The 26,122-nt window shown below is 53.1% G+C and overlaps 1 protein-coding gene across 1 annotated transcript; it reads left to right on the top strand.

Moving 5' to 3' along the window:
* Positions 1 to 2,822: 2,822 nt before the first annotated feature.
* On the top strand, positions 2,823 to 25,165 carry ISM2 (isthmin 2). The gene is made up of 6 exons (XM_010382724.2): positions 2,823 to 2,980; positions 15,003 to 15,245; positions 16,862 to 17,207; positions 21,323 to 21,463; positions 22,044 to 22,127; positions 24,214 to 25,165. The coding sequence occupies exons 1-6, from the start codon at positions 2,840 to 2,842 to the stop codon at positions 24,729 to 24,731; spliced, it is 1,473 nt and encodes a 490-aa protein (XP_010381026.2). The 5' UTR covers positions 2,823 to 2,839; the 3' UTR covers positions 24,732 to 25,165.
* The last annotated feature ends 957 nt before the right edge of the window (positions 25,166 to 26,122 follow it).

The following is a 26,122-nucleotide window of genomic DNA, read 5'->3' as shown; positions in this document are numbered from 1 at the left end:
AAGCCGGCCAGGCGCAGCGGCTCACGCCTGTAATCCCAGCACTTTGGGAAGCCGAGGTGGGCAGATCACCTGAGGTCAGGAGTTCAAGACCAGCTGACCAACATGGTGAAACCCTGTCTCTACTAAAAATACAAAATTAGCCAAGCGTGGTGGGGCACGCCTGTAATTCCAGCCAGCTCAGGAGGCTGAGGCAGGAGAATGGTTTGAACCCCAGAAGGTGGAGGTTTCAGTGAGCCAAGATTGTGCCATTGCACTCCAACCTAGGCGACAACAGCAAAACTCCATCTCAGAAATAAATATATAAATAAATAAACATACAAATAAACTAGCTGGGCGTGGTGATGAGTGCCTGTAATCCCAGCTACTAGAGAGGTTGAAGGCAGGAGAATCGCTTGAACCCGGGAGGTGTAGGTTGCAGTGAGCCGAGATCACACCACTGCACTCCAGCCCGGGGTGACAGAGCGAGACTCCATCTTAAAGAAAAAAAGAAAATATAATCAGCTTCATGGGGAGTTGGGGAGGGTAAAAACAAGAGTGGTTGCAGCAGGACCAATTGAGCTACCTGTAGTTGGGGGCGTGGCCTGAAGTCCAGTAGTAACTGCTGGTTATGGAGACAGGTGCTCATGAATGAATGAACTCATTGTCTTCCAAGTCTCCTTTGATCTGGTGGAAGGTGCAGGAGTGTGGTAAAAAGACAAAATAATCAGCAGGATGTAAAAATATTTATACCCCCCCCAAAAAAAGTCCTGAAAAAGAACAAGGTGGCCTTGCATTTAGTCTAGTAAATGCAATATGGTCTAGCAGGTGGTCATAAACAGGGTTTCTTTAGGCTAACATTTGAGTATTTACCATGTACCAGGCACACTATTAGGTTGCACCATATGAAATTGCCAATATTCGACCTTTTGAACAAAACATGGCAACTTCATATGGTTCATTCTAATACAAATTCTCAACATGGAAACATGGCTTCTCATTTACTCACATTTACTTCTCACTTACTCACACTTCTCACACTTGGTGCCCAGGTGAGATGGGTAACCCCTCCTGCTCCCGGGCCCCCACACCTTTACAGATGACAAGAGCACGAAGACGTCAAATAATTTGTCCAATAATATCACCTACTTGGTAAATGGTGAAAGACTCCAATCCCCATGGCCGAATTCAGACCCAGGTTGTCATCCCTGTGAGGCACCGTTTAAACCCTACAGCTGTGCCCCTGGGAATAGGAGTAGTTCCGGAAAAGCACAGTCCCACCCCCAGTCTTACTCTAACTTGACCCAGACCCAGCAGTTTACGCCAGTAGCTGGGCTTGCTGTTCATCCTCTCTAACACTCCTGGGGATCCATCAATCCTGCCCTGAAACTTGATTCATCCTTCGTGCGCCCTGCTATGGCCCCTGGGTGGGCATGTCCCCAATGCCTTGTGACTGCTTCTCACCGACCTGTCCCTGCCCCTCTCCCTACCTTTCTCCTGTTTTGTTTTCTGAGACAGGGTCTCACTCTGTCGCCTAGGTTGGAGTGCAGTGGTGCAATCTCGGCTCACTGAAGCCTCGCAGATTCAATGTCACTTCGTTCACATTCCCTAGCTGCCTCATCCAGGCTGTAAGATTGGCACTGCCTCTCAGAGTTCCTGATCTTTGCCATAAGCTGAGGTTTTGTGTCGGTTGCTCAGAGGCAGGCCATCTTGGTGACCCTGCTGGCCTACGTGAGGATCCCTGCACCAAGGGTCCCACTGGAGGAAGTGGGCAGTTTCACTCTTTCACCCAGGATACCACTAGGCGACCCCCAGACTCCTGGCTGTCCTTTTGGGACTTTATCCTCGCATCTGAGTCTCAACTTTCTCCTGTTTTGTTTTCCGAGACAGGGTCTCACTCTGTCGCCTAGGTTGGAGTGCAGTGGTGCAATCTCGGCTCACTGCAACCTCGCAGATTCAAGCGATTCTCCCACCTGTGTGTGGGCCAAGTGCGTCGGACCTCGGGGCTCCCACCCGCTGGGACTACGAGTGCGCGCCGCCACGCCCGGCTAATTTTTGTATTTTTAGTAGAGACGGGGTTTCAACATGTTGGCCAGGCTGGTCTCAACTCCTGACCTCAAGTGATCTTCCTGCCTCGGCCTCCCAAAGTGCTGGGATTACAGGCGTGAGCCACCGGCCGGCTCTCCGGTTTTTAAAAGTGCTCTGAGAACATTCCGAGGACACTGGGCGCAGAGTGGCAGGTGCTGGCTTTTGCCTCTGCTCTGGTCTCCACCTCCCGCAGTAGACTGGGAAGAGCCTTGGCTTCCTCCCCAGCAATCCTTCCTGGCGGCGCAACCAAACATCTGCCCGGCATCCGAAGACTCGCACCGCTCTCCCGTCAGGCTGCGCCCCCCTCGCCCGCGCGGCACCGCCGGTCCAGGTCGCAGTCGGAGCGCGGTAGGGGAGGGCAGAGGTGGCGTCGGACCCTCAGGGCCCCGCAGGTCGCAGCGAGGGGCCGGAGCGCGCCGGGCCGCAGCTTCTCGCCAGCAGGAATTCGCCGGGGGCTGCGACGGCGACAGCGGCGGGGACTGAGGGCGGGGAGGCGGCCAGATCAAAGACAGCCGCCCGCAGGGCCCAGATGGGTCGGGGAGCGCTGAGGGTCCCCTCCGAGGACAGCGAGGGACGTCCAGGTGGGCTGACACCAGAGCTGTGCGGACGCCCACGCGAGGGGCAGGGGCCGGAGAGGCTGTGCGAGCTGCGCGCCCCCCGCCGCGCGCGCCCCTCAGGATCCCCAGGTCCCGCCCCCGGAGGAGGCGAGGCTGGGCGCGACTGGGTTCGCGGCCGCGGGCAGAGGCGCAGGCAGAGCGGCCTCGGGACCGAGACGATGCGTGCGCTCCGCGACCGAGCCGGGCTGCTCCTCTGCGTGCTGCTGCTGGCGGCGCTGCTGGCCGTGGCGCCAGGGCTCCCCGTGAGCAAGCCGCGGCGCCACGGACCCGGGCCTGGGAGCCGCACGAGGCTGGCGGAGGTGAGGGGCGGCGGCACCGGGCTGCGGCGCGCGCGGTCCCTCCTCCCCGAGCCACCGGCTCTGGCCGTGCGGGGAGCGGGACCGGGACATACAGAGGCAGCGACCCCCCGAGGGAGAGAGAGAGGGGCCAGGGCCGGCCGGAAGCTCCCGGACACCGAGCGCTGGCCAGGTGCGCCGGACCTCGGGGCTCCCACTCCCCGCGCATGGCCGCGAGACCGGCTGCTGCGGACCCGCCGGGGGACAAGTTTGACTTCTGTGCGGAGTGAGGTGGCCGACACTCGGCGGTGGCCAGGCTTCCTCGCCCTGAGCGAACCTTTCCTGCAGCCGCCTGTCCAGGTGCTCGCTGGCTCGGAGGGGAGTCCCGCCGGTGCGAGGAAGCTGGCGCTTTGCGGAGTGGCGGGCCGGGGCCGCTGAGGTTCAGACGGTCAGGTGAGCCCCTTCCATGAGACAAGCGGAGGCACAGTGGGGCTCTCCAGCTACTGGCAGGGGTGGCCAGCCCGAGACTGGCGCTGTCGTGGACTGTGGGTGGGCGTTGGGGTATAAAACAGTAATGAGATGGAAGAGTGGTGTTCGCCATGGAGAGAAGCTATGGTCTGTCAAACCCCGTGTCTTCCAGTCACTGAGGGGTCTACAGTCCAGCTTATTGCCCCCTGGAATGCAGCGGACGTTCATTCCCATGGGCACAGAGACAGCCAGACTTGTATTAGGGTGTGCAGGAGCAGGCCTGTGTGGCAGGTGGCCTCAGGTCTTGGGTCCTGGGTCCTTCCATCCACTGAGCTGTAGGAGGCTAGAATAGTTCTTCCCATTTTGCCATTTTTCCTCCCTTCCTTCCTTCCTTCCTTCCTTCCTTCCTTCCTTCCTTCCTTCCTTCCTTCCTTCCTTCCTTCCTTCTCGTTTCCCTTGTTTCCCTTCCTTCCCTTCCTTCCTTCCTTTTCTTTCTCTCTCTTTTTTTTTTCTTTTTTCTTTTTTCAGACAGGGTCTCTCTCTGTCACCCAGGCTGGAGTGCGGTGGTGTAATCGTAGCTCACTGTAGCCTCAACCTCCCAGACTCAATCGATCTTCCAGCCTCAGCCTCTTGGGTACCTGGGACCGGAGGCATGCACCACCACACCTGGCTAATCTTTTTGTTTTCTATTTTGTAGAGATGATGTCTCACTATGTCTCCTAGGCTGGTCTTGAACTTCTGGGCTCAAGCAATCCTCCTGCCTCAGCCTCCCAAAGTGCTGGTATTTCGGGTGTGAGCCATGGTGCCCGGCTATTCTTCCTTTTTTCCTTTTTTTTTTTTTTAGACAGAGCCTCACTCTATCGCCCAGGCTGGAGTGCAGTGGCACAATCTTGGCTCACTGCAACTTCTGTCGCCCGGGTTCAAGCTATTCTCCTGCCTCAGTCTCCTGAGTAGCTGAGATAACAGGCGCCTGCCCCCGCTCCTGGCTAATTTTTGTATTTTTAGTAGAGATGGGGTTTCACCATCTTGGCCAGGCTGGTCTTGAGCTCCTGACCTCGTGATCCACCTGCCTCAGCCTCCCAAAGTGCTGGGATTACAGGCGTGAGCCACCATGCCCGGCCGAATTTTTTTTTTTTTTTTTTGACATGGAGTCTTGCTTGATCTTGGCTCACTGCATCCTCCACCTCCCAAGTTCAAGTGATTTTCCTGCCTCAGCCTCCTAAGTAGCAGGGATTACAGATGCCTGCCACCACGCGCAGCTAGTTTTTGTATTTTTTCAGTAGAGATGGGGTTTCACCGTGTTGACCAGGCTGGTCTGAAACTCCTGACCTCAAGTGATCCATCTGCCTTGGCCTCCCAAGGTGCTGGGCTTACAGGCATGAGCCACCACGCCCGACTTCCCCATGACATTTTAATACCACAGATATACTGTCTGTTTATGTATTATGGCCCTTTGGAATGTCACAAACCATTGTAATATCTTAAGACTTTTTGGTCTCTCACAAGATCTACTTATTGCCCCTATTGAAAATGCATCCTTTAGACTGGCTCTTCTCAGCCTCAGCACCCTTGTCATTTTGGGCCATATAATTCTTTGTGGTAGGGGCTGTTGTTGTATGCATTATAGAATGTTTAGAAGCATTCCTGGCCTCTACCCACTAGGTGCCTGTAGCACGCGCCTCCCCACCAGGACCAGACACTCCACATGCTTCCTGTAGGACACCCCATCCCCACTGCCCATAGTGGAGAATGACTGTTGTAGACAGATGAGGCCTCTCGCCAGTCCCTCCTCCCACACAGAGATGACAGTGATAATAAAATTAACTAAATTGGCATTGTTTCTGCTCACTTGGCATGAATACTTTCTATTTTAGTACTTACTGCTTTGTATTGTAATTATTTTTAGCATGTTTGCCAAATCTTCCCCTAACAAGAACACCCTAGAGGATGAGTTATTTCAGAGCCAAAATCATATCCTCAGTTCCAGTACAAAGCCTGGCAGAGTCATCAGAAACACGTGAAAACAAATTAGTGTCACAGTGAAAAAGCAGAGCTTGGAGTCTAGGGCTTGGAGTTCTGATCCCAGTGGGTCATTACTGCATGTGTGACTCACCTCGGATGATTTCTCACATTTAAAAAGAGGGGCCTGCACGGTGGCTCACACCTGTAATCCCAGCACTTTGGGAGGCCAAGGTGGGAGAATTGCTTGAGCCCAGGAGTTCAAGACCAGCCTGAGCAACATGGCGAAAACCCATCTCTACCCCCACAAAAATACAAAAATTAGCTGAGCGTGATGGTGCACCCCTGTAGTCTCAGCTACTCAGGAGGCTGAGGTGGGAGGATCTCCTGAGCCCAGGAGGCGGAGGTTGCAGTGAGCTGAGATCGTGCCACTGCACTCCAGCCTGGGTGACAAAGCAAGACCCTTTTTCAAAAATAAATAAATAAAATGAAAAACGAGAGCCAAGAGAGCCTAAGTCATCGTTATGGTCCTGTCCAGCTCTGACATCGTTCCATGAGTCTGCATGATTTGTGTTAAAGCTGTCTATGGCAAAGGTGTTAGTTTAAGGAGTCATGTTGAGAGAATGCAGATTGCTATTCTAGGGACTTGGGTGGTGTATCACAAACAACTGACCAGGCTGGGCGCAGTGGCTCACACCTGTAATCTCAGCACTTTGGGAGGCGGAGGAGGGTGGATCACTTGAGGTCAGGAGTTCAAGATCAGCCTGGGCAACATGGAGAAACCCTGTCTCTACTAAAAATACAAAAATTAGTCAAACATGATGGCACGCACCTGTATTCCCAGCTACTAGGGGCTGAGGTGGGAGAATCGCTTAAGCCCAGGAGTTTGAGGCTGCAGTAAGTCATGACTGATTGTACCACTACACTCCAGCCTGGGTGACAGAGTGAGACCCTGTCTTCTTTGTTGAGATGAAATTTCGTTCTTGTTGCCCAGGCTGGAGAGCAATGGCGCAGTCTTGGCTCACTGCAACCTCTGCCTCCTGGGTTCAAGCGATTCTCCTGCCTCAGCCTTGCTGAGTAGCTGGGATTACAGGCATGTGCCACCATGCCCGGCCAATTTTGTACTTTTAAAGTAGCCGTGTTGGTCAGGCTGGTCTTGAACTCCCGACCTCAGATGATCTGTCCCTTTTGGCCTCCCAAAGTTCTGGGATTACAGGCGCGAGCCACCGCGTCTGGCCGACCCTGTCTTCAAATACATAAATTAATTAAATTAAAGAGGCTGGGCCAAGCCAGGCATGGGTGGTGCATGCCTATAGTGCTAGCTAGTTGGAGGGTGGATGGGAGGATCACTAGGAGTTTGAGGCTGCACTGAGCTATGAATGCACCACTGTACTCCATCCTGGGCAACAGAGAAAGACCCTGTCTTAAAAAAAAAAAAAAAAAAAGGCTGAGGCCAATTTGTTGAGTGCTGATCAGGCACAGAGTGACCCAGCTCTGTCCTGGGTATTTTCTGTTCTAGTTAGGATGAGAACACCACTCAAACAGCCGCCATGTGTGTTCCTTGTCTTGTTATCATTTTAGAGATGAGGAAACTGACAGCAGGCCCAATAACTAACCCAAGGTTAGTATGTGGTGAACCAGGATCCCCACTCAGTTTTGCTTAATTCCAGAGCCTCTGGGCACCTAAACCTGGCACCCACCACGTCCCTGGCAGGCTAGGGAAGACCTTGGCATGAGAGAAAGAAGAGCTGGGGACTTGGTGCCACAAAGGGATTGAGGGGGTAGAATTAGGCAAGAGAGGCTGGGCGTGGTGGCTCACGCCTATAATCCCAGCACTTTGGAAGGCCAAGGTAGGAGGATTACTTGAGACCAGGAGTTCACAACTCCTGTAACCTATGATTGCACCAGTGGTCTCCAGCCTGGGCTACAGAGTGAGACTCTGTCTTTATTTAAAAAAAAAAAAAAAAAAAAAAAAAAAAAAAAAAAAAAAAAACGCTGGGCGGTGGATCACACCTGTACTAGCACTTTGGGAGGCCAAAGCAGGTGGATCACCTGAGGTCAGGAGTTCAAGACCAGCCTGGCCAACATGGTGAAACCCCATCTCTACTAAAAATAAAAAAATTAGCAGGGCTTAGTGGCAGGTGCCTGTAATCCCAGCTACTTGGGAGGCTGAGGCATGAGAATCACTTGAACCCAGGAGGTGAGGTTGCAGTGAGCCGAGATTGTGCCACTGCAACCCCAGCCTGGGTGACAGAGTGAGACTCCATCTCAAAAAAAAAAAAAAAAAAAAAAAGGTCCAGGCACAGTGACTCATGCCTGTAATCCCAGCACTTTGGGAAGCCAAGGTGGAGGTCAGGAGTTGGAGACCAGCCTGGCCAACATAGTGAAACCCTGTCTCTACTAAAAATACAAAAAAAAAAAAAAAAAAAAAAAAATTAGCTGGGCATGGTGGCAGCCACCTGTAATCCCAGCTACTTGGGAGGCTAAAACAGGAGAATCGCTTGAGCCCGGGAGGCAGAGGTTGCAGTGAGCCGAGGTCATGCCACTGCACTGCAGCCTGAGCTGCAGAGTGAGACGCTATCTCTGTTTAAAAATAAATAAATAAATAAACAAATAAACAGAGGAGAACTGAGAGAGGACTGCTGTTCCAGTCTGGAAGGACTGGCCCACCTGGGGCGGGGTGGGGGTGGTTCATGCTGCTGCAGCAGGGGTTAAATGGCCATGAAAGAAGCACTTGTTGAGGGTATGGGCTGAGACAGAACTAAGGGCAGAGGAAGGAGCCTGGGGTCCCTGAGAAAGCTGAGGCAGTGTCATGCACATGGTGGGGGTGCCTGCCCAGCAATTCAGTCCTGGTCCATTGTCCAGCCAGTTGCCTGGAAGCAGGGGCTGGATTGCAGGAGCGATACAAGGTCTCACCTGCCAGGTGGATGGCAATGAGAAGGATGTATTTCCTAAAGGCTGACTTTATTTGGTTGCGGGGTCTTTCTAGCCCAATCAGTGAGAGAGTGCCGGGGAGAACTAGAACCTAGGTCTGTGTGGTGCCAAGCCTGTGGCCTCACCTGCTAGCCTTCTCCTGCAGCTGTCCACCTCCCTGGACCTCAACTATGGCCTTCCTTATACCTCCAGACCATTCTGTCTCTAAAGGGTTGGAAACCCCAGGGAGGGAGAGAGGGAAAGACAGGAATGGGGCCTGGAAGCTTGGCTGTTCAGAGGCCCCAGGCAAGTCTCCAGCCTCTCCAATCTCAGTCTCAGGTTGTTATGAGGATCAAAGGGAAGGATGGATGTGGAGAGTTGAACATCCTGTATAGTGTTTTGTTCATCCAGCACATTCAGCACTGCAGAGCAGCAGGCGGCAAACCAGAAGGTGCAGCCACTGCCTGGAGTTAGCAAAGTACAAGGCTTAAGAGCACAGACTCCAGCCAGACCACTGACATCAAATCCCACTCTGCCAGCCCCTAGCTGTGTGACTCCAGGCAAGTTACTTTACCCCTCTGATCCTTGGCTGCATTGTCTATGAAGTGATGATGATGCTCACACCTACCTAAAGCATTGTTGTGAGAATCCAGTGAGTCTGTACATATAGGGTGATCGGAAAAACTGGCTACGTTTTTTTGGTTTACTTTTCTTTCTCTTTTTTTTTTTATTGCCTTTACCTTGGAAAGCCAACTGGCCATATTTTTTGTGGGGCCCAGTACCGAATGAAAACATGGGGCTTCTTGGCTAGGCGCGGTGGCTCACACCTGTAATCCTAGCACTCTGGGAGGCTGAGGCGGGCAGATCACGAAATCAGGAGATGGAGACCAGCCTGGCTAACACGGTGAAACCCCGTCTCTACTAGAAATACAAAAAATGAACTGGGCGTGGTGGCGGGCGCCTGTAGTCCCAGCTACTCGGGAGGCTGAGGCAGGAGAATGGCGTGAACCTGGGAGGTGGAGCTTGCAGTGAGCCGAGATTGTGCCACTGCACTCCAGCCTGGGCGACAGAGTGAGACTCCATCTAAAAAAGAAAGAAAAGAAAAGAAAACGTGGGGCTTCTTAAGTATTTCCAAAGGGCAACAGCAGGGCGTTAAACTAAATACGGGGCTCGGTGCAAAGACACAGGTTGCACACCATGAAGCCGGCCCTGTGCTGGGAGTAGTATGCTTGGTCAGCGCTACTCTTATTACAGTGAGGAGCTTTGCAGCCTCCACTGGGTGCCGGGGTGGGTTGGATTAGAATAGTATATACCTAATCCCAGCTGCTCAGGAGGCTGAGGTGGGAGGATTATTTGAGCCCAGGAATATCGAGGCCAGTCTGGGCAACATAGCAAGACTCGGTCTTAAAAAAGAGAATAGTACTTACCTGGCCGGGCACAGTGGCTCAAGCCTGTAATCCCAGCACTTTGGGAGCCAAGGTGGGCGGATCACAAGGTCAGGAGATCGAGACCATCCTGGCCAGCACTGTGAAACCCTGTCTCTACTAAAAAATATAAAAAATTAGCCGGGTGTGGTGGCGGGCACCTGTAGTCCCAGCTACTCTGGAGGCTGAGGCAGGAGAATGGCGTGAACCCGGCAGCTGGAGCTTGCAGTGAGCCGAGATCGCGCCACTGCACTACAGTCTTGGTGACTCAGTGAGACTCCATCTCCAAAAAAAAAAAAAAAAGAATAGTACTTACCAATCAGGAAGGTAGTTGAGGGAGAATGAAATCCAGCCCTATTCCTCTGCCTGTGGCTAAAGAGGCCTGACTAAAGAGGCAATTGCTGTTGTATGCAGCGTCTCAGGCCTGGCTAAAGAGGCAATTGCTGTTGTGTGCTGGGTCTCCAGCACCTCCCGCCAGCATGACTTAGTGTGCAGCCTGGCTGTCTGTGGTGGGCCTGGGCTTCAGCAGCTAGGGCTACAGGACCTGCATTTAGTGAATGAATTTAATTATCCAAAACAGTTTCTGATGCCTGAGGCACAAAGGAGAAGGGAGAACAGGGAACTGTGAAGGGGCTGAAACAGGTTGGCAGGCGGGCTCGTGCAATGCAGTAAGGGTCTGTGGGGATCGGGACTCTGTTGTGTTAACTGGAAACACATGGGTCAGGGGCTGCCTGGCCAAGCCTGGGAAGGTAAGCTCAGGGGTGAGAGAGAGAGAGAAAGAACTGGTGAAGATGTACCTCAGGATGTATCTCTATTTGAGCAGTGACACCACCCCCCAAAAGAATGGCCTTGTGTGTCTGGACATGCATGCAACTCCACATGTAAGCTTAGAAGATGGAGAGAGGTGGTCTTGTGAGATAGGGCTAGAGTTCTTCAACAACCTGGAGCCTCCGAATTCCCCTCAGAATGTCGTGAGAATACACCTGCCGAGGGATTTTGCAGCAGCGTTCGGAGGATCTGAATGAGGTGTAAAGAACTGGCACATTGTCTGGCAAAGGGGGTGCCCCCGATGGCTCCTGTCTGCCTTCTAAGTACCATCTGTCGCCACCTCCGGGTTACGTTCTTTGCATGCTTACCACCTCCAAGGTACTATTCTAATTCAACAACCCTATGAGACAGGCGCTGGTGTTTTGCTAAATTACAGAGGAAGGAGCTAAGGCAGATTCAGTAACCTGCCGGAGGTCATGCAGCTAGTAGGTGTATACGCTGGGATTGAACCTGGTCATGTGGACTCCAGCCTGAACTCATTTCCACCACATTCAGCTGAGATGATGAAAGTGGAACTGCTCTGTGAAGACAGAAGGTGGTGGCCCACGAGGGGTTACTGTCCCCAGTGTCTGTCCACGCATGCATGGTGTGTACCAGTGCATAGGTGTTGAGATCAGGCCAGGCTGAGCTGAATCCTAGTTCTCTTATTGTAACCTTTAAGACCTTATGTAAGTCCCCTACCCTCCCTGAGCCTCCATAGCCTCATTTTTAACATAAAGATGATCACACTCGCCCCTCAGGGTTGCTGGTGTTCATCTGTTTACGTGGCAGTGATTTCTTGCGCTCCTATAATGTATCAGGCACAGTGCTCAGCACAGTATCCCACAGTGAACAAAGCACACAAAATTCCTGTCTGCATAGAACTTACCTTCGAGTTGGAAAAAGTGACAGATGGTACAGAAATTGTGTAGGAAGGCCTGGTGTGTAAGATGTGCCCGGAGGTTGGCTCTGGGCTGGGTCTCTGGATGCCCGGCCCTGATCCCCTCAGCCCTGCTGGGAGCTGTACATGGCTCACTTGAAGTGTCTGGAGAGCAGATCCTCCCTTCTAGCCCCAGAGCCTTTAACCCAGGACTGCTGGAGTTGCCAGATAAATCCCTAGCTCTCTCTCTGCTTGAGGGGTATCAGAGGAGCCTGGGGGGATTGGCTGCAGATGGCCATCACGGTCGCTGCTTGACTGCATCCTTGACTGCCACCTTCCCTTCCCTGTCTGGCTTCCCTATCCTCTTCTGGCATCTCCTGGGGCCACTTTCCAATGGAACCACCTGCACTGGAACCCTTGTGTCAGGGTGGGCTTCGAGAGAACCCAAACTAAGATGAGACATTCCCCACATCTCTTTCCACTCCCAGGAGTTCCGCAAGGGCCGATGCACAGAGAGGGAAGCTCCAAGAGAGGAAAGGCGGCAAGTGTGGCTGCGACACTTGGCCAAGACCTCTCTGGCCTTTGCCCACCCTATGGTCTGACTGGGCACCAGGGAAAGGAGTGGGTAGAGAGGGCTGGAAATGAGCATTTTGAGCACCTACTGGGTAGCAGGGCCTGGGCCAGGCTTAGTCCTGTCGTCATTCCCATTTTGCAGATGTAGACGCTCACAGAGGCTTCTCTTCTACTAGGGCCCCACAGGTAAGATGCCAGGCTGCCAGCAGAACTCAGACCAGGCAGCCCAATCTACAGCATGCTTGCTTTTCTTTTCTTTTTTTCTTTCTTTTCTTTTCTTTTTTCTGTTTTTTTTGTTTGTTTGTTTGTTTGTTTGTTTGTTTGTTTTGTTTTGTTTTGAGACGGATTCTCACTCTGTTGCCCAGGCTGGAGTGCAATGGTGTGATCTCGGCTCACTGAAACTTCCGCCGCCTCAGTTCAAGCGATTCTCTGCCTCAGCCTCCTGAGTAGCTGGGACTGCAGACACCTGCCACCAGCTAATTTTTTTTTTTTTTTGTATTTTTAGTAGAGACAGGGTTTCACCATGTTGGCCAGGCTGGTCTGAAACTCCTGACCTCAAGTGATCCACCCGCCTCAGCCTCCTAAAGTGCTAGGATTACAGGCGTGAGCCACCGTGCCTGGCCTAGGGCATGCTTTCTTTTTTTTTTTTTTTTTTTTTTTTTTTTTTTGAGATGGAGTCTCGCTCTGTCGCCCAGGCTGGAGTGCAGTGGCCGGATCTCGGCTCACTGCAAGCTCCGCCTCCCGGGTTTTACGCCATTCTCCTGCCTCAGCCTCCCGAGTAGCTGGGACTACAGGCGCCCGCCACCTCGCCCGGCTAGTTTTTTGTATTTTTTAGTAGAGACGGGGTTTCACCGGGTTAGCCAGGATGGTCTTGATCTCCTGACCTCGTGATCCGCCCGTCTCGGCCTCCCAAAGTGCTGGGATTACAGGCTTGAGCCACCGCGCCCGGCCTGGCATGCTTTCTTAACTACAGCACTGTTCACATTTGGGTTGGATGACTCTTGTGGGGTGGCCTTGTGCCCTGCAGGCTGTGTGGCAGCATCCCTGGCCTGTGCCTACTAGATGCTAGTAGAAACTCCCCTCTAGCTGTGACAACCACAGATACCTCCAGACAGTGCCAAATGTCCCCAGATGAGAACCACTGCATAACCACTGTACCACCTGCCACAGGCAGGCCCAGCCACCATCAGGCTAGGGTGTCCTGATCAGCCAAAAGGCTGCACAACCCTGAACACCTGCTGCTCTGAGACTGCCTGTCTCTATGCCCCAGAGACTGCAGACAGTGGAGATGCCGAGCAAAGTCACAGGCACAGTTAGGGCTTTGGTGGAATTGTGGATGGGAGCTGCCAGGAAGCCAGCGCTCGGGATGCTCCAGGCCTCCCTCATTGGTCAGTGAAGGGGCTGAGTTGTTCCATTACTCACCCTTCCACCTTCCACTCATCCACCCTGCTGTCTAGACTAGAGGGCTTTGGCTCAGCAAGAGACTCCAGGCTGGGGCTGAGATGGGCCCACGGCTGCCCTGGGACCAGGCGTTTATTGCAGGATCCCTGGAGCCAGATGTTTGGACACTGCAGAAGGGGAGGTCAGAGAGGGAGAGACAGAGGATTCTGAATCTCTTTCCAAACTTTCAAGAAAAAAAAGTCAGTGAGAGTGAGAAACTAGGCTGATTAAGCCCCTGATTTTTGAAGGGGATGCAATACTATCACTTTACAGCATGCAGGTTAAGGGAATGGGCTTTAGGCCCAGACTGCCTGGTTTAAGTCCTGGCTTTATTGCTAAATGTCTGCACAACCTCAGGCAGGTTACTTGCCCTCTCTGTGCCTTAGTTTCCATTGTAAGTCAGGCATGACCATGAGGATGTAAGACAGGGAGGATGAAATGAGTGACGAAGTGTTTACAATAGTGCCTGGTGTGCAGTAAATGCTGTGGAAATGTTTGATAAATAAAATTCTCACAGTCCATGCAGGGAAGAATGATTATCCTCAATCTGCAGATGAGGATATTGTCAAGTTGAAGAAGTTAGTAACAGGCAGAGCTGGGATTTGAATCCAAGCTTTTCTGGCTCTCAGAACCAGTGTTTGTCAGCCATACCATACTGCCCAGGTATGAGACAGGAGGGGTGGCAATGGTGTGGCCTGAGTGAAGCAGGGTCCACAGGTGCCAGGCCCCGGAGACTCATAAGGCAGCTCTGGGACATACTCCTTCTGCCCTGGCATAGAGACCTGGGCAGTGGCTATAGCCTGGGGGTAAGTGGCAGCCACTGAGCCCTAGTGCCCCACTGTCTGGGCAGATGAATGCTGGAACAAGAGTCAGAGATGACATGGATCTGCTTTTCACTTACCATCTGATCTGAAGCAAGGACTGTCCCGGTGAGGACACCATGGCCAGTGGCTGTTGGAAGGGATGAACTGGCTGAGTCAGCCATGCCAGCAGCCTGGAGTACAAAAAGGAGCCAGGCCCCAGGCAGGCAGGCGGAGGAAGGTAACTGTGGTCAGAGGCACCGAGGAACACAGCCTTCATGTGAATGGCCTGGGCGGGGCCGAGTGGACAGGAGCGGGCTGAAGGGAAAGACCAAGGCCTGCTGCCCACTCCCCGATAGGACCCGGCGCATCCCTGAGGGCCTTTCTGCTCTGGCCTGTGAGGGCCCTGGGGAGTGGGAGGCACATTGTCTGCAAAGGGCACCATTCTCTGAAACAACTGTCTCCCCTTCTTGGGCCTCCGCTTCTTCATCTGTGAAATGACCCTCCTTTTCTTGCCTCACACTGGCATCTGCTATGGAAGTGCTTTGTGGACATAGTCCACTGTCTGACCAGCTACACCCTCACTTACCCGTTGAGGGCCTTAAGACAGGCAGTGTGAAGATTTTACATTACAGATACACACTCCAGAGAGGTGTAAATCACAGGGTAAGTTTATGACCCAGTCAGACCCCAGGGCTCCTGGGTCTGCCTGGCCAGCCTTTTCTGGGTCCCCATGGGGTGAGCCCTGACCTGTTACCTCACCTTCCCTCTCTCTCCCTCAGGCCTCAGCCTCCCCAGATCCTAGGCCTCTGAGGGAAGAGGAGGAGGCACCACTGCTCCCCAGAACCCGCCTGCAGGCAGAGCCACACCAACATGGACACCGGACTGTCACTGAGCCAGCAGCCCTGACCCCAGGCAATGCCACCCCTCCCAGGACCCCGGAGGTTACTCCCTTGCTGCTGGAGCTGCAGACGCTGCCGGGATTGGTCAACACAACCTTGAGTACCCCTAACCCTGATATCCAGGTGAGAGCCACAGAAGGGCCAGCAGCTCCTGCAGACACCCAGAGAGGAGCAGGGCTGGTAAGGTGGGCTCAGGATACCCTGCATCCTGGACTGTATGGAGGGTGGGGCTGCTGTGTGGGGTGAGGGCAGGCTCCCCATGCTCTCCCTGTGGTGCAGGGGACAGAGTACCTGCCCCTCTAGTTTCTAGCTGTGGGCCTTGGGCAAGTCTTTTGACTCTTTGAGGCTTTGTTCTCTAGACCATGGCAAGAGACAGACAGTACCAACCTAGCAGGGCTGTGTGAGCCTAGTGAGTGGGAAATGCTTTGTAGGCTACAAGGGATTCCAGGAATCTAAGGAGACCTCCTGGAAAAGACCTGCAGGTCTGATGCCCTAAAGAAGGGGTTCAGTATGGAATGGAGTGGGCTGGTGGCATGGGGCACAGCCACCTGAAGGGCTTTATAGGAGAGGAAATGAGAGCAGCTGGCAGAATTATAGTTTCACGCTCCACTGCCTGGGGTGAGTCCTTCATGATAATAATTCTGCATGTTTGTGTAGCAGCTACGGTTTACAAAACACTTTCGTCAGAAGGGGAAAAAAGACCATAAAAGTATAAAACACAATTCTAAAATTATTTAAAAGTGTCTCTCTTCTTTTCTCTACTTACCTACACATACACACACACACACCCACACGCAAAAAACTGAAAGGTTTTCTGTCAGTGATAGAATATAGGTGACTTTCTTTTTTCTTTCGAGATGGAGTCTCACTCTGTTACACAGGCTGGAGTGCAATGGCATGATCTCAACTCACTGCAACCTCTGCCTCCTGGGTTCAAGAAATTTTCCTGCCTCAGGCTCCCAAGTAGCTGGGTGCACCACCACACCCGGCTAATTATTGTATTTTTAGTAGAGACGGGGTTTCACCATGTTGGCCAGGCTGGTCTCGAACTCTTGACCTTGTCATCCGCCCACCTCGGCCTCCCAAAGTGCTGGGATTACAGGCATGAGCCACTGAGCCCGGCCAGAATATAGGCGATTTTCATTTTCTTCTTCATAGTTTGCTGGTTTTTTCCAAATTTTGTTCAGTGAACCTCATGTTACTTTATTGAATAGCCAAAAATAATGTTTCCGAAGTTCAGTTTCATATAAATGATTTTATTTTACTTATTTTCCATCCATAATGTGGTGCAAGAGAGCTCCTCCGAGGGCTGCTGTGTCGGGAGTGCTCAGCTTCCAGCCCTACCATGAGGAATTGGAGGCTCAGAACTGCCCAGGCCCAGCAGCTGCATGCTGGCAGAGCCGGGATTCAAAGCCAGGTTCTCTTAAGCTAGTGAGTGTCAACCCTGGCACGTGTTAGAACCACCATACCTGGCCCCAGCCCAGACCAGTTCAGTCCATACCTGGCATCTGGGAATTAGGAGTCCCCAGGTGATTCTAATGCACCTCCAGGCCGTAAGCTGTGATTCTTGTGCCCTAAGAGGCCAGGAAGGTTAGCCATGAATGTCAGCCAAGAGAAGACAGCTGGTTTGAAGGAAAGATTGGGCCTCTCACCTCTGGCCCTAACCCCATGATCCCCCCTCTCCTTGGAATGCAGCTTTAAGACCTCCCTCACTGGCCTGCCTGGCCTGTCTCCTGCAGGTGACCATCGAGGTGGTGGAGGATCCCCAGGCCGAGGTGGAGATAGACCTGTTAGCTGAGCCCAGCGATCCCCCGCCCAAGGATACCCTTAGCTGGCTGCCCGACCTCTGGTCCTTCCTCTGGGGAGACTACAAAGGAGATGAAAAAGACAGAGCCCCGGGGGAGAAGGGGGAGCAAAAGGAGGAAGACGAGGATTATCCTTCAGAGGAAATCGAGGGTGAGGACCAAGAGGACAAAGAGGAAGATGAGGAAGAGGAGGCGCTCTGGTTCAATGGAACTACAGACAACGGGGAGCAGGGCTGGCTGGCCCCCAGGGATTTGGTCCTCAAGGATTTTGTCAGCTACGGTGAGCACCCCCATCTTGGCATCCCCAGGCTGCTCCCCTATAGGTACTGAGTGGAAATGGGGGTGGGGGAGAGGGTGGAGGCTTCCCAGGCAAGACCATCTGAGGAAGCCAGGAGCCTAGGCCTTGTTCAAACACCATCATCAGCTCAGAAGTAACATTGCCAATAGCTTGCAGAGTTTTTCCTTTTTTTTTTAAATTTTTTTATTTGAGACTTGATCTGCAGCCTCAAAATCCTGGGCTCAAGCGATCCTCCCACCTTAGCCCTGGAATAGCTGGAACAACAGGTGCGTACCACCAGGGCAGCCTAATTTTTTAATTTTTAGTAGAGATGAGGTCTCCCTACGTTGCACAGGCTGGTCTCAAACTCCTGGGCTCAAGCAGTTCTCCCACCTCGACCGCCCAAAGTACTGGGATTACAGGCATGAGCCACTGTGCCCAGCCATTTTTTTTTCTTTTTTTCTAAACAACATTTGACTGTCACAAAAATCCCTGATATCCTCTAAGCAAAAGACATTTGTTACTATTATATTTATTTACATCTGTGAGTTTCCAAGGATTGAGAAATTATAAATTCCATCACTCACGACTGACCTGATTTTCAGATTGTATGTGTGACTTTGACTCCTGGCTGTGTTGCTTACCAGCTGAGTGACCTTGGGAAAGATTCTTCAACTCTCTGTGCCTCAGATCCTTCCTCTATAGAATGGGGAATGGTATCATCTTTTTTTTTTTTGAGACAGAGTCTTGCTCTGTTGCCCAGGTTGGAGTGCCGTGGCACAATCTCGGCTCACTGCAATCTCCGCCTCCCGGGTTCAAGCAATTCTCCTGCCTCAGCCTTCTAAGTAGCTGGGATTACAGGTGTGTGCCACCACGCCCAGTTAATTTTTGTATTTTTAGTAGAGACGGGTTTTCACCATGTTGATCAGGCTGGCTCAAACTCCTGACCTCATGATCCGCCCGCCTCGGCCTCCCAGAGTGCTGGGATGACAGGCGTGAGCCACCGTGCCCTGCCGGTATAATCTTTTTTTTGCTGTTGTTGTTGAGATGGAGTCTCGCTCTGTCACCCAGGCTGGAGTGCAGTGGTCGGATCTCAACTCACTGCAAGCTCCGTCTCCCAGGTTTACGCCATTCTCCTGCCTCAGCCTCCCCAGTAGCTGGGACTACAGGTGCCCGCCACCTCGCCCGGCTAGTTTTTTGTATTTTTTTAGTAGAGACGGGGTTTCACCGTGTTAGCCAGGATGGTCTCGATCTCCTGACCTCGTGATCCGGCCGGTATAATCTTTACTACATGGAGTTGGCTGTAGAGAGTACTGAGTTAAGACATATACAGTACCACCATGGAGTAAAGAATGTATTGGCTATTTTTATTATTTTTGTTAGAAAAAGACATAACAACAGCACAAACTGTTCAGAAAATATTACCTTAAGCCTACTAGCCTCTCATGATGACAGATTTTTTTTTTTAAATTTTTTCGAGGTGGAGTCTCACTCTGTTGCCCAGGCTGGAGTGCAGTGCAGTGGCACAATCTCAGCACACTGCAACCTCCACCTCCCTGGTTCAAACGATTCTGGTGCCTCAGCCTCCGAAGTAGCTGGGATTACAAGTGTGGACCACCATACCTGGCTAATTTTTGTAGTTTTAGTAGAGACAGGGTTTCACCAACTTGGCCAGGCTGGTCTCGAACTCCTGACCTCAAGTAATCTGCCCACTTCAGCCTCCCAAAGTACTGGAATTACAGGTGTGAGCCACCCCACACCTGGCCATGATGATGATTTTTATTTTTGCATATTGTGGTTCAGGTTTCCTCTGGGTGCAGACGTGTTTTTGCATAGTTGCAGCCATTTCCCTTGGAGCCCTGGTATCTTGTCAATGGACAGAGGTGCCTATGATTAAGACTAGGTTGTGACAGACTCTTCCCAGTTCACTAAAATAATGTAAACTCACAGAAAATGTCCATGATTGGCCGGGCACGGTGGCTCATGCCTTGTAATCCCAGCACTTTGGGAGGTCAAGGCAGGTGGACTGCTTGAGCTCAGAAGTTCATGACCAGCCTGGGCAACATGTTGAAACCCTGTCTCTACAAAAAGCACAAAAATTAGTTGGGCATAGTGGCGCCTGCCTGTAGTCCCAGCAACTCTGGAGGCTGAAGCGGAAGGGTCACTTGAACCTGGGAGGTCAAGGCTGCAGTGAGCCGTGATTACACCACTGCACTCCAGCCTGGGTGACAGAGCGAGACCCTGTCTCTAAAAAAAAAAAAAAAAAAAGGAAAAATGTCCGTGTTTTTCAGCTTTTCTCCCATTAATTTTCCTTAAACTCTTGACGCCAGTGCTGGCCTGTCTGTGAAGTGTGGAACCAGCTCTCAGTATTTTGGGGGTTTCACAGAAAGCACTGGGTCTCAGGCCCTGCACAGCCTGAGGATATGGGCCCAGCCACAGTGTATTTCAGCTCCCTCAGATCAGAAGTGGGTTCCTAACATGGGTAACAGGGAAATTCTCTTTTTTTTTTTTTTTTTTTTTTGAGACAGGGTCTCACTGTGTGTGGAGTGAGACACAGTGGCTGTGGCTGGAGTGCAGTGGCATGATCACAGCTCACTGCTGCCTCAACCTCCCTGGCTCAGATGATCCTCCTGCCTCAACCTCCTCAGTAGCTTTTTTTTTTTTTTGAGGCGGAGTCCCGCTCTGTCGCCCGGACTGGAGTGCAGTGGCCGGATCTCAGCTCACTGCAAGCTCCGCCTCCCGGGTTTACGCCATTCTCCTGCCTCAGCCTCCCGAGTAGCTGGGACTACAGGCGCCCGCCACCTCGCCCGGCTAGTTTTTGTATTTTTAGTAGAGACGGGGTTTCACCGTGTTAGCCAGGATGGTCTCAATCTCCTGACCTCGTGATCCGCCTGTCTCGGCCTCCCAAAGTGCTGGGATTACAGGCTTGAGCCACCGCGCCCGGCCCTCAGTAGCTTTTTAAAAATTTTTTGTAGAGATGGGGTTTTGCCATATTTCCCAGGCTGGTCTCGAGCTGCTGAGTTTAAGCGATCAGTCTGCCTCAGCCTCCTGAAGTGCTGGGATTACAGGCATGAGCCACCAAGCCCAGCCTGGAAAATTATTAAATATCTCCAGTTCAAGGGAAATATTGTCATCCTTGGTTTTGATTGACATAAAAACTATAGCTCAGGCCAGGTGGGTGGCTCACACCTGTAATCCCAGCATTTTGGAAGGCTGAGGCTGGAGGATCGCTTGAGCCCAGAAGTTCAAGACCGGCCTGGGCAACAAGGCGAAACCCTGTCTCTACAAAAAATTTAAAAATTAGCCAGGCTTAGCCAGGTGCAGTGGCTCACGCCTGTAATCCCAGTACTTTGGGAGGCCGAGGCAGGCGGATCACTTGAGGTCAGGAGTTTGAGACTAGCCTGGCCAACATGGTGAAACTCCATCTCTACTAAAAATTAGCTGGGCATGGTGGTACACGCCTGTAATTCCAGCTACATGGGAGGCTGAGGCAGGAGAATCACTTGACCCCGGGAGGCGGAAGTACAGTGAACTGAAATTGCGCCACTGCACTCCAGCCTGGGTGACAGAGTGAGACTCTGTCTCAAAAAAAGAAAAAATTAGCGAGGCTTAGTGGCACGGTGCCTATAGTCCCAGTTACTAGGGAGGCTGAGGTGGGAGGATTGCTTGAGCCCAGGAAGTCAAAGCTGCAACGAGCTATGATCACACCATTACACTCCAGCCTGGGCAACAGGCTAAGACCCTAACACAAGAAACAAGTAAAAAATCTATAGCTCAGAGATTTAGAAGGACTTGCCCAAGGTCACACCAATAGTGGTCAGATGGCTCCCAGCCCGAGGTATCATTTCCTGTTTATTGCTGTGTTGGCACAGAACAAGTGGCTAGGGCTTATACTGTCTCTTCAGGGCCACCTGATACATTTGCACAGGTTGTTCACGGCAGAAGGGTACCCAGTTGAGGGAGCAGGTGGAAGCTGAAATCCAGCCCAGCTTCATTCATGAGGCTGGAAGCCCTGGCGTGGGCTGCATCCACCTGAGGAAAGGGTGCCCTGGGCTGATTTGTACTGATTTGCCCTGTGGGCTATATGCACTCACCCCCAGCTCCCTGTCTTAACCCAGACTATGAGCCTCAGGAGGAGTGGAGTCCCTGGTCTCCCTGCAGTGGGAACCGCAGCATTGGCAACCAGCACAGGACTCGGCCCTGTGGCTATGGCTGCGCTGCCACCGAGACCCGTACCTGTGACCTGCCCAAATGTCCTGGTGAGGCTGGGCGCGGTGGCTCAAGCCTGTAATCCCAGCACTTTGGGAGGCCAAGACGGGCGGATCATGAGGTCAGGAGATCGAGACCATCCCGGCTAACATGGTGAAACCCCGTCTCTACCAAAAAACACACACACAAAAAAACACTAGCAGGGCGAGGTGGCGGGCGCCTGTAGTCCCAGCTACTCGGGAGGCTGAGGCAGGAGAATGGCGTAAACCTAGGAGGCAGAGCTTGCAGTGAGCTGAGATCCGGCCACTGCACTCCAGCCTGGGCGACAGAGCCAGACTCCGTCTCAAAAAAAAAAACAAAAAAAAACAAATGTTCTGGTGAGAGAGGAGCCCCTACCCCTGCATAGGAGTGGCTGGTGTGGCTTAGGCTGGAAGCTTGGTCCACTGGGAATGTGAGTGGGCTTGGGAGATGGGATGCAGGAAGCTCACAAGCATGGTGGTCCTGCCTTGTCCCAGGCCTATTTTGGCTGCTGTGGGTACTGAGAGCCTATTGAGGTGGGGGGAGGTTTCCCCCATCGGGGCACCGAGGTGCCCTGCGGAGCCACCAGCCTGGCTTCCTTTTTTCCCAAAGGCACTGAGGACAAGGACACCTTGGGCCTCCGCATTGGGGAGTGGCAGCTCCTAACCGGCAATGCTACAGACATGCCTGACCAAGGTGAGTGGGGAGCTAGGCTTGCCCCCTGGTGGTCTGGGGGACAAGCTTTCAGGGGAGGGTGGGGTATTATTCCACGGCAGGAACCTGGCCTGTCTCCACGAGGCGGAGAGCACAGCTTCCATCTGGAAGGTTTGCTTCTCCAACCGGGGGCCCTGGCACATTTCTGAGCCAGCCCATTGGCCTTTCCCAGGCTGGTATTTCTACTGGGAAGGTCTTAACAGGAGCAGCAGAGCTTAGAGATCATCTGGTAGAGCATATTCTATCCTCCCTGGCAGCAGGATGGGGTGGGTACGTTCTTACTTCCATTCCTTGGTCACTCTTGGAGGCTCCTGGGCAGAGTCTGTCTGGGGAGGGGGATACAGTGCAGTCAGAAATGGGTCAGCGTTCAGAACTCCAGCTCTGCTCCTCCAGGCAGCTGGGCGTGGGCCAGGCTTCCAGCTGCACACTCTGAGTCTGTGTCTCTTGGTCTCACTTGCACCCTACAAGGAAGGCAGGGAGACCCACCTTGCAGATAAGGCTTGCACTCAGCACAGCAAGAGCCTACTGAGCCCACATCATGTGCTTGGCCATGGTGCTGGGGCAGGGGATGTCAGCAGCCTGAGGCCTGGTCCCTGTCCTCAAGGAGCTCAGGTCCCATGAGGGAAAGACACACATAACCCATGTGAGCACTGCACTGCAAAGAAGGCCCTAAAGATTTGGGAGCAGAGAGGAAGGAGCAATTTGTTTTCCAGTGCAGGGGTGGGCCTGGGAAATGCGTGTCTCTTCCCCTCTCCCGTGGTACCATTTCCCAGGCTCCTCTTTCACTCCCAGTCAAAACCCAAATCCCAGCATCTGGATCCTGGGCAAGGTTCCAGTCCCTTGGGGATGTCCAGGGCCTCAAACTATCAAAGTCAGTCCCCCAGTGTCCGGGACTGGACAGCTCATCCCATTAGGTTGAGGGCACAGAAGGGAAACGAGAAACAAGACCCAGTTAACAGCACCCGCTCAGGCAGATTCTGGGGAGTGGGGAGCAAGGTTCTGCGCATTCCCTCATGGCCAGCTCCCCAAGGCCATTTTTCTTCTGTCTGCTGTTCCTTGGTGACTGTAGTGTTTTCCCCTTCCCTGCTTGCTGCAGGGCTCTGGTGAGTGTGGGGGCACCTCTTTCTGGTTTATGAAGGCTCCTGGCCTCTGCTGCGCTGTGCCATGGGGACCAGGTGAAACAGTGAGACAGTCTTGCTCTGTCACCCAGCCTGGAGTGCAGTGGTGCGATCGCAGCTTACCGCAACCTCCACTTCCTGGGTTCAAGTGATTCTCGTGTCTCAGCCTCCCAAGTAGCTGGGATTACGGGCATGCACCACCACGCCCGGCTACTTTTTGTATTTTTTCGTAGAAACGGGACTTCACCATGTTGGCCAGGCTGGTCTCAAACTCCTACCTCCTGCCTTGGCCTCCCAAAGTGCTGAGATTACAGGCATGAGCCATCGTGCCTGGCCCCTCAGCTCTTCTATTTAAGATAATCTCAGACAGATGTACTTTAGCCTCAGATTTTTGTTGAGGGATATAATTTATTTTAAAATTATATAAAAATATAGTTTTTTTAAAAAAGGCCACATTTCCCGAGGTGGAGATGGGGAGGATAGCAGCACAGACAGAGAGGGCCACAGGAGGCCAAAGCAGCCAAGTGACTCACCCCAGGCCAGACCGCCTGAGAAAGGCAGCGTTCAGAACAAGAATGGGGCAGTGGCTAAAATACTGAAACCTTCTTACCAGTTGGTTAAAAGTTGCTGTCCCTGTCTCCACCCACCCCAGATCCTTTCCAAGATCTCAGGATCTTTCCCATCATTCAGCACCTAAAGACGTGACACTGGATCACTGCTCCAGCCCCTTGGCCCGTGTCTGTTCTGAGCAAGAGCTTTTTGCTTCAGGTTGTCTGGGTGGTGTGGGGTAGCCTCTCTCTGTCCCCAAGGCCCTACCAAGCCACACCTTTGCACCAGCTGGAGCCTGGGCCTTCTCTCCCCATGCACTGGCCCTTAATCAGTCCCTGCCCAACACCGGCCTGGCTAGCTCTCTCACCGGCTTCCCTCCTGCACTTTGCGGACCTCTGCAGATGTGGACAACTGTGAGAAGTGGCTGAACTGCAAGAGCGACTTCCTAACCAAGTACCTGAGCCAGATGCTGCGGGACCTGCCCAGCTGCCCATGTGCCTACCCACTGGAGGCCATGAACAGCCCTGTGAGCCTGCAGGACGAGCGTCAGGGCCGCAGCTTCCGGTGGAGGGACGCCAGCGGCCCTCGTGAGCGCCTGGACATCTACCAGCCCACGGCGCGCTTCTGCCTGCGCTCCATGCTGTCTGGGGAGAGCAGCACGCTGGCCACCCAGCACTGCTGCTATGATGACGACAGCCGGCTGCTGACCCGTGGCAAGGGCGCCGGCATGCCCAACCTCATCAGTACCGACCTCTCACCTGAGCTGCACTTCAAGCTGGATAGGATGCCCTGGATCCTGTGCAAGGGGGACTGGAGCCGCCTCCACGCTATGCTCCCCCCCAACAACGGCCGGGCCTGCACCAGCAACCCCCCGGAGGAGGAGTACCTGGCACAGTTGCAGGAGGCCAAGGAGTACTAGTAACGGGGCTGCTGAACAGACATTGCAGGGAGAGGGCAGGCGGCTGCTGCTGTTGCACGGGAGAACTTTCCTGGGAGGGCCCTCACCCCGCCCCTGCCCAGACAGGCTGAGGAAAGGGCTCCCTCAGCGAGGTTGGTCCGAGGCTGCGTGCCTTCTGCAAGTGACCCCGAGGCAGATATCTCAGTGGGGTTAGTGAGAAGGTTGAAGGGTGGGTGTCCCTGGGAGTCCTGGAAATGTGCATACGTGCCTGTGTCTGCTGGGGCCTCCCTCTGCTGCCTGCTGGGAGCCTGGCCACTCATTTTTCTCCTCCTTGGGAGCTGGACTCTTCTGCCCTGGCTCTGCACATAGGTGTTAGCCAGCAGCTCCAGAAACATCCCGATTCCCGCGATCTGCCATGAGTGTCTCACACCCGCCCCTGGTGGCCAGCAGAGGAAGTGCCACTCTTCTCATGGGCATAGCCACCGTTTGCCAGGGGGGCATCCAGCCCGGGTGGCCACCCCTCCTTATCTCTGAGTGGTGCACATGCCCTTCTTTCCCCACTCCCTGCCACAAGCCACTGCACAGGAGGCTATCTGTAGCCCCAAGCTGCCTTTCTGTCGGACACCACTTTAGTCTCAGGCTGCAAACCATCCCAGCTGAGGTGAAGTGGACTCCAGGCAGGAAATGGCTTGCCCAGTTCTGGTCCCTTTCGTTTGCTCAGCCCTCTCTGTTATGCTGATTGTAGGCATGTGCAGGGCTGGGAGCTGGCACTCCCCGAGTGGGGAGGTGACAGCTTGTCACAGTAGCCAGGCTTGGGTGGGTTCAGCACTGGCTCAGGACCGTGTGTCACATGTCTATAGCAAACCAGTTCTCTGGGAGGGAAAAAAAAGCCCTGATTTGTTGCATTTGGGCAGCTTCTATGGTGTAAATTCTCCCAGCAGTGGCCCATGTCATACTCCCAGCATCGCTAAATGCACTGAACTCAGAGTTGGGGAGAGATGCACATAATCACTCTCCTGGTATACCTCATACCTCTTCCCTGCCTCCCCATCCCCGTAGCTACACTTCCTTGCCTTCTATGGGGTTGAAATGTTGAAGTCTCAACTGTCTCTGTTCACAAGAGCCACCAAAAGGTAGGGGACTTCAGTCCTAGCCCCTAGATGGCCGCCCTGAAGCTCTCTGGGATCCTCAGCAATAAAGCACTTTATTTTCAAATTCTGCCTGATGAAGATTTTTGGGCCCCGGCAGAGCGGAGGAGTGTAAGGAACCCTTGCTTATGGTCCAAGTCAAGCTCCCTTGGGTGAGCTTATAATTTACCTAACCCACAGCAGGCTCCTTTTCATTTCCTGGACCAGCTGGGCAGGCAGAGCTTGTGGCATGCAGGGGTTAGACTGTAAATATCAGTTATCCTT

This window comes from Rhinopithecus roxellana, chromosome 5 (genome assembly GCF_007565055.1).
Source record: "Rhinopithecus roxellana isolate Shanxi Qingling chromosome 5, ASM756505v1, whole genome shotgun sequence".
In the NCBI taxonomy this organism is placed as follows: Eukaryota; Metazoa; Chordata; class Mammalia; order Primates; family Cercopithecidae; genus Rhinopithecus; species Rhinopithecus roxellana.
Note: the sequence above shows the minus strand (reverse complement) of the source record. Positions and strands in the feature narration are given on the sequence as shown.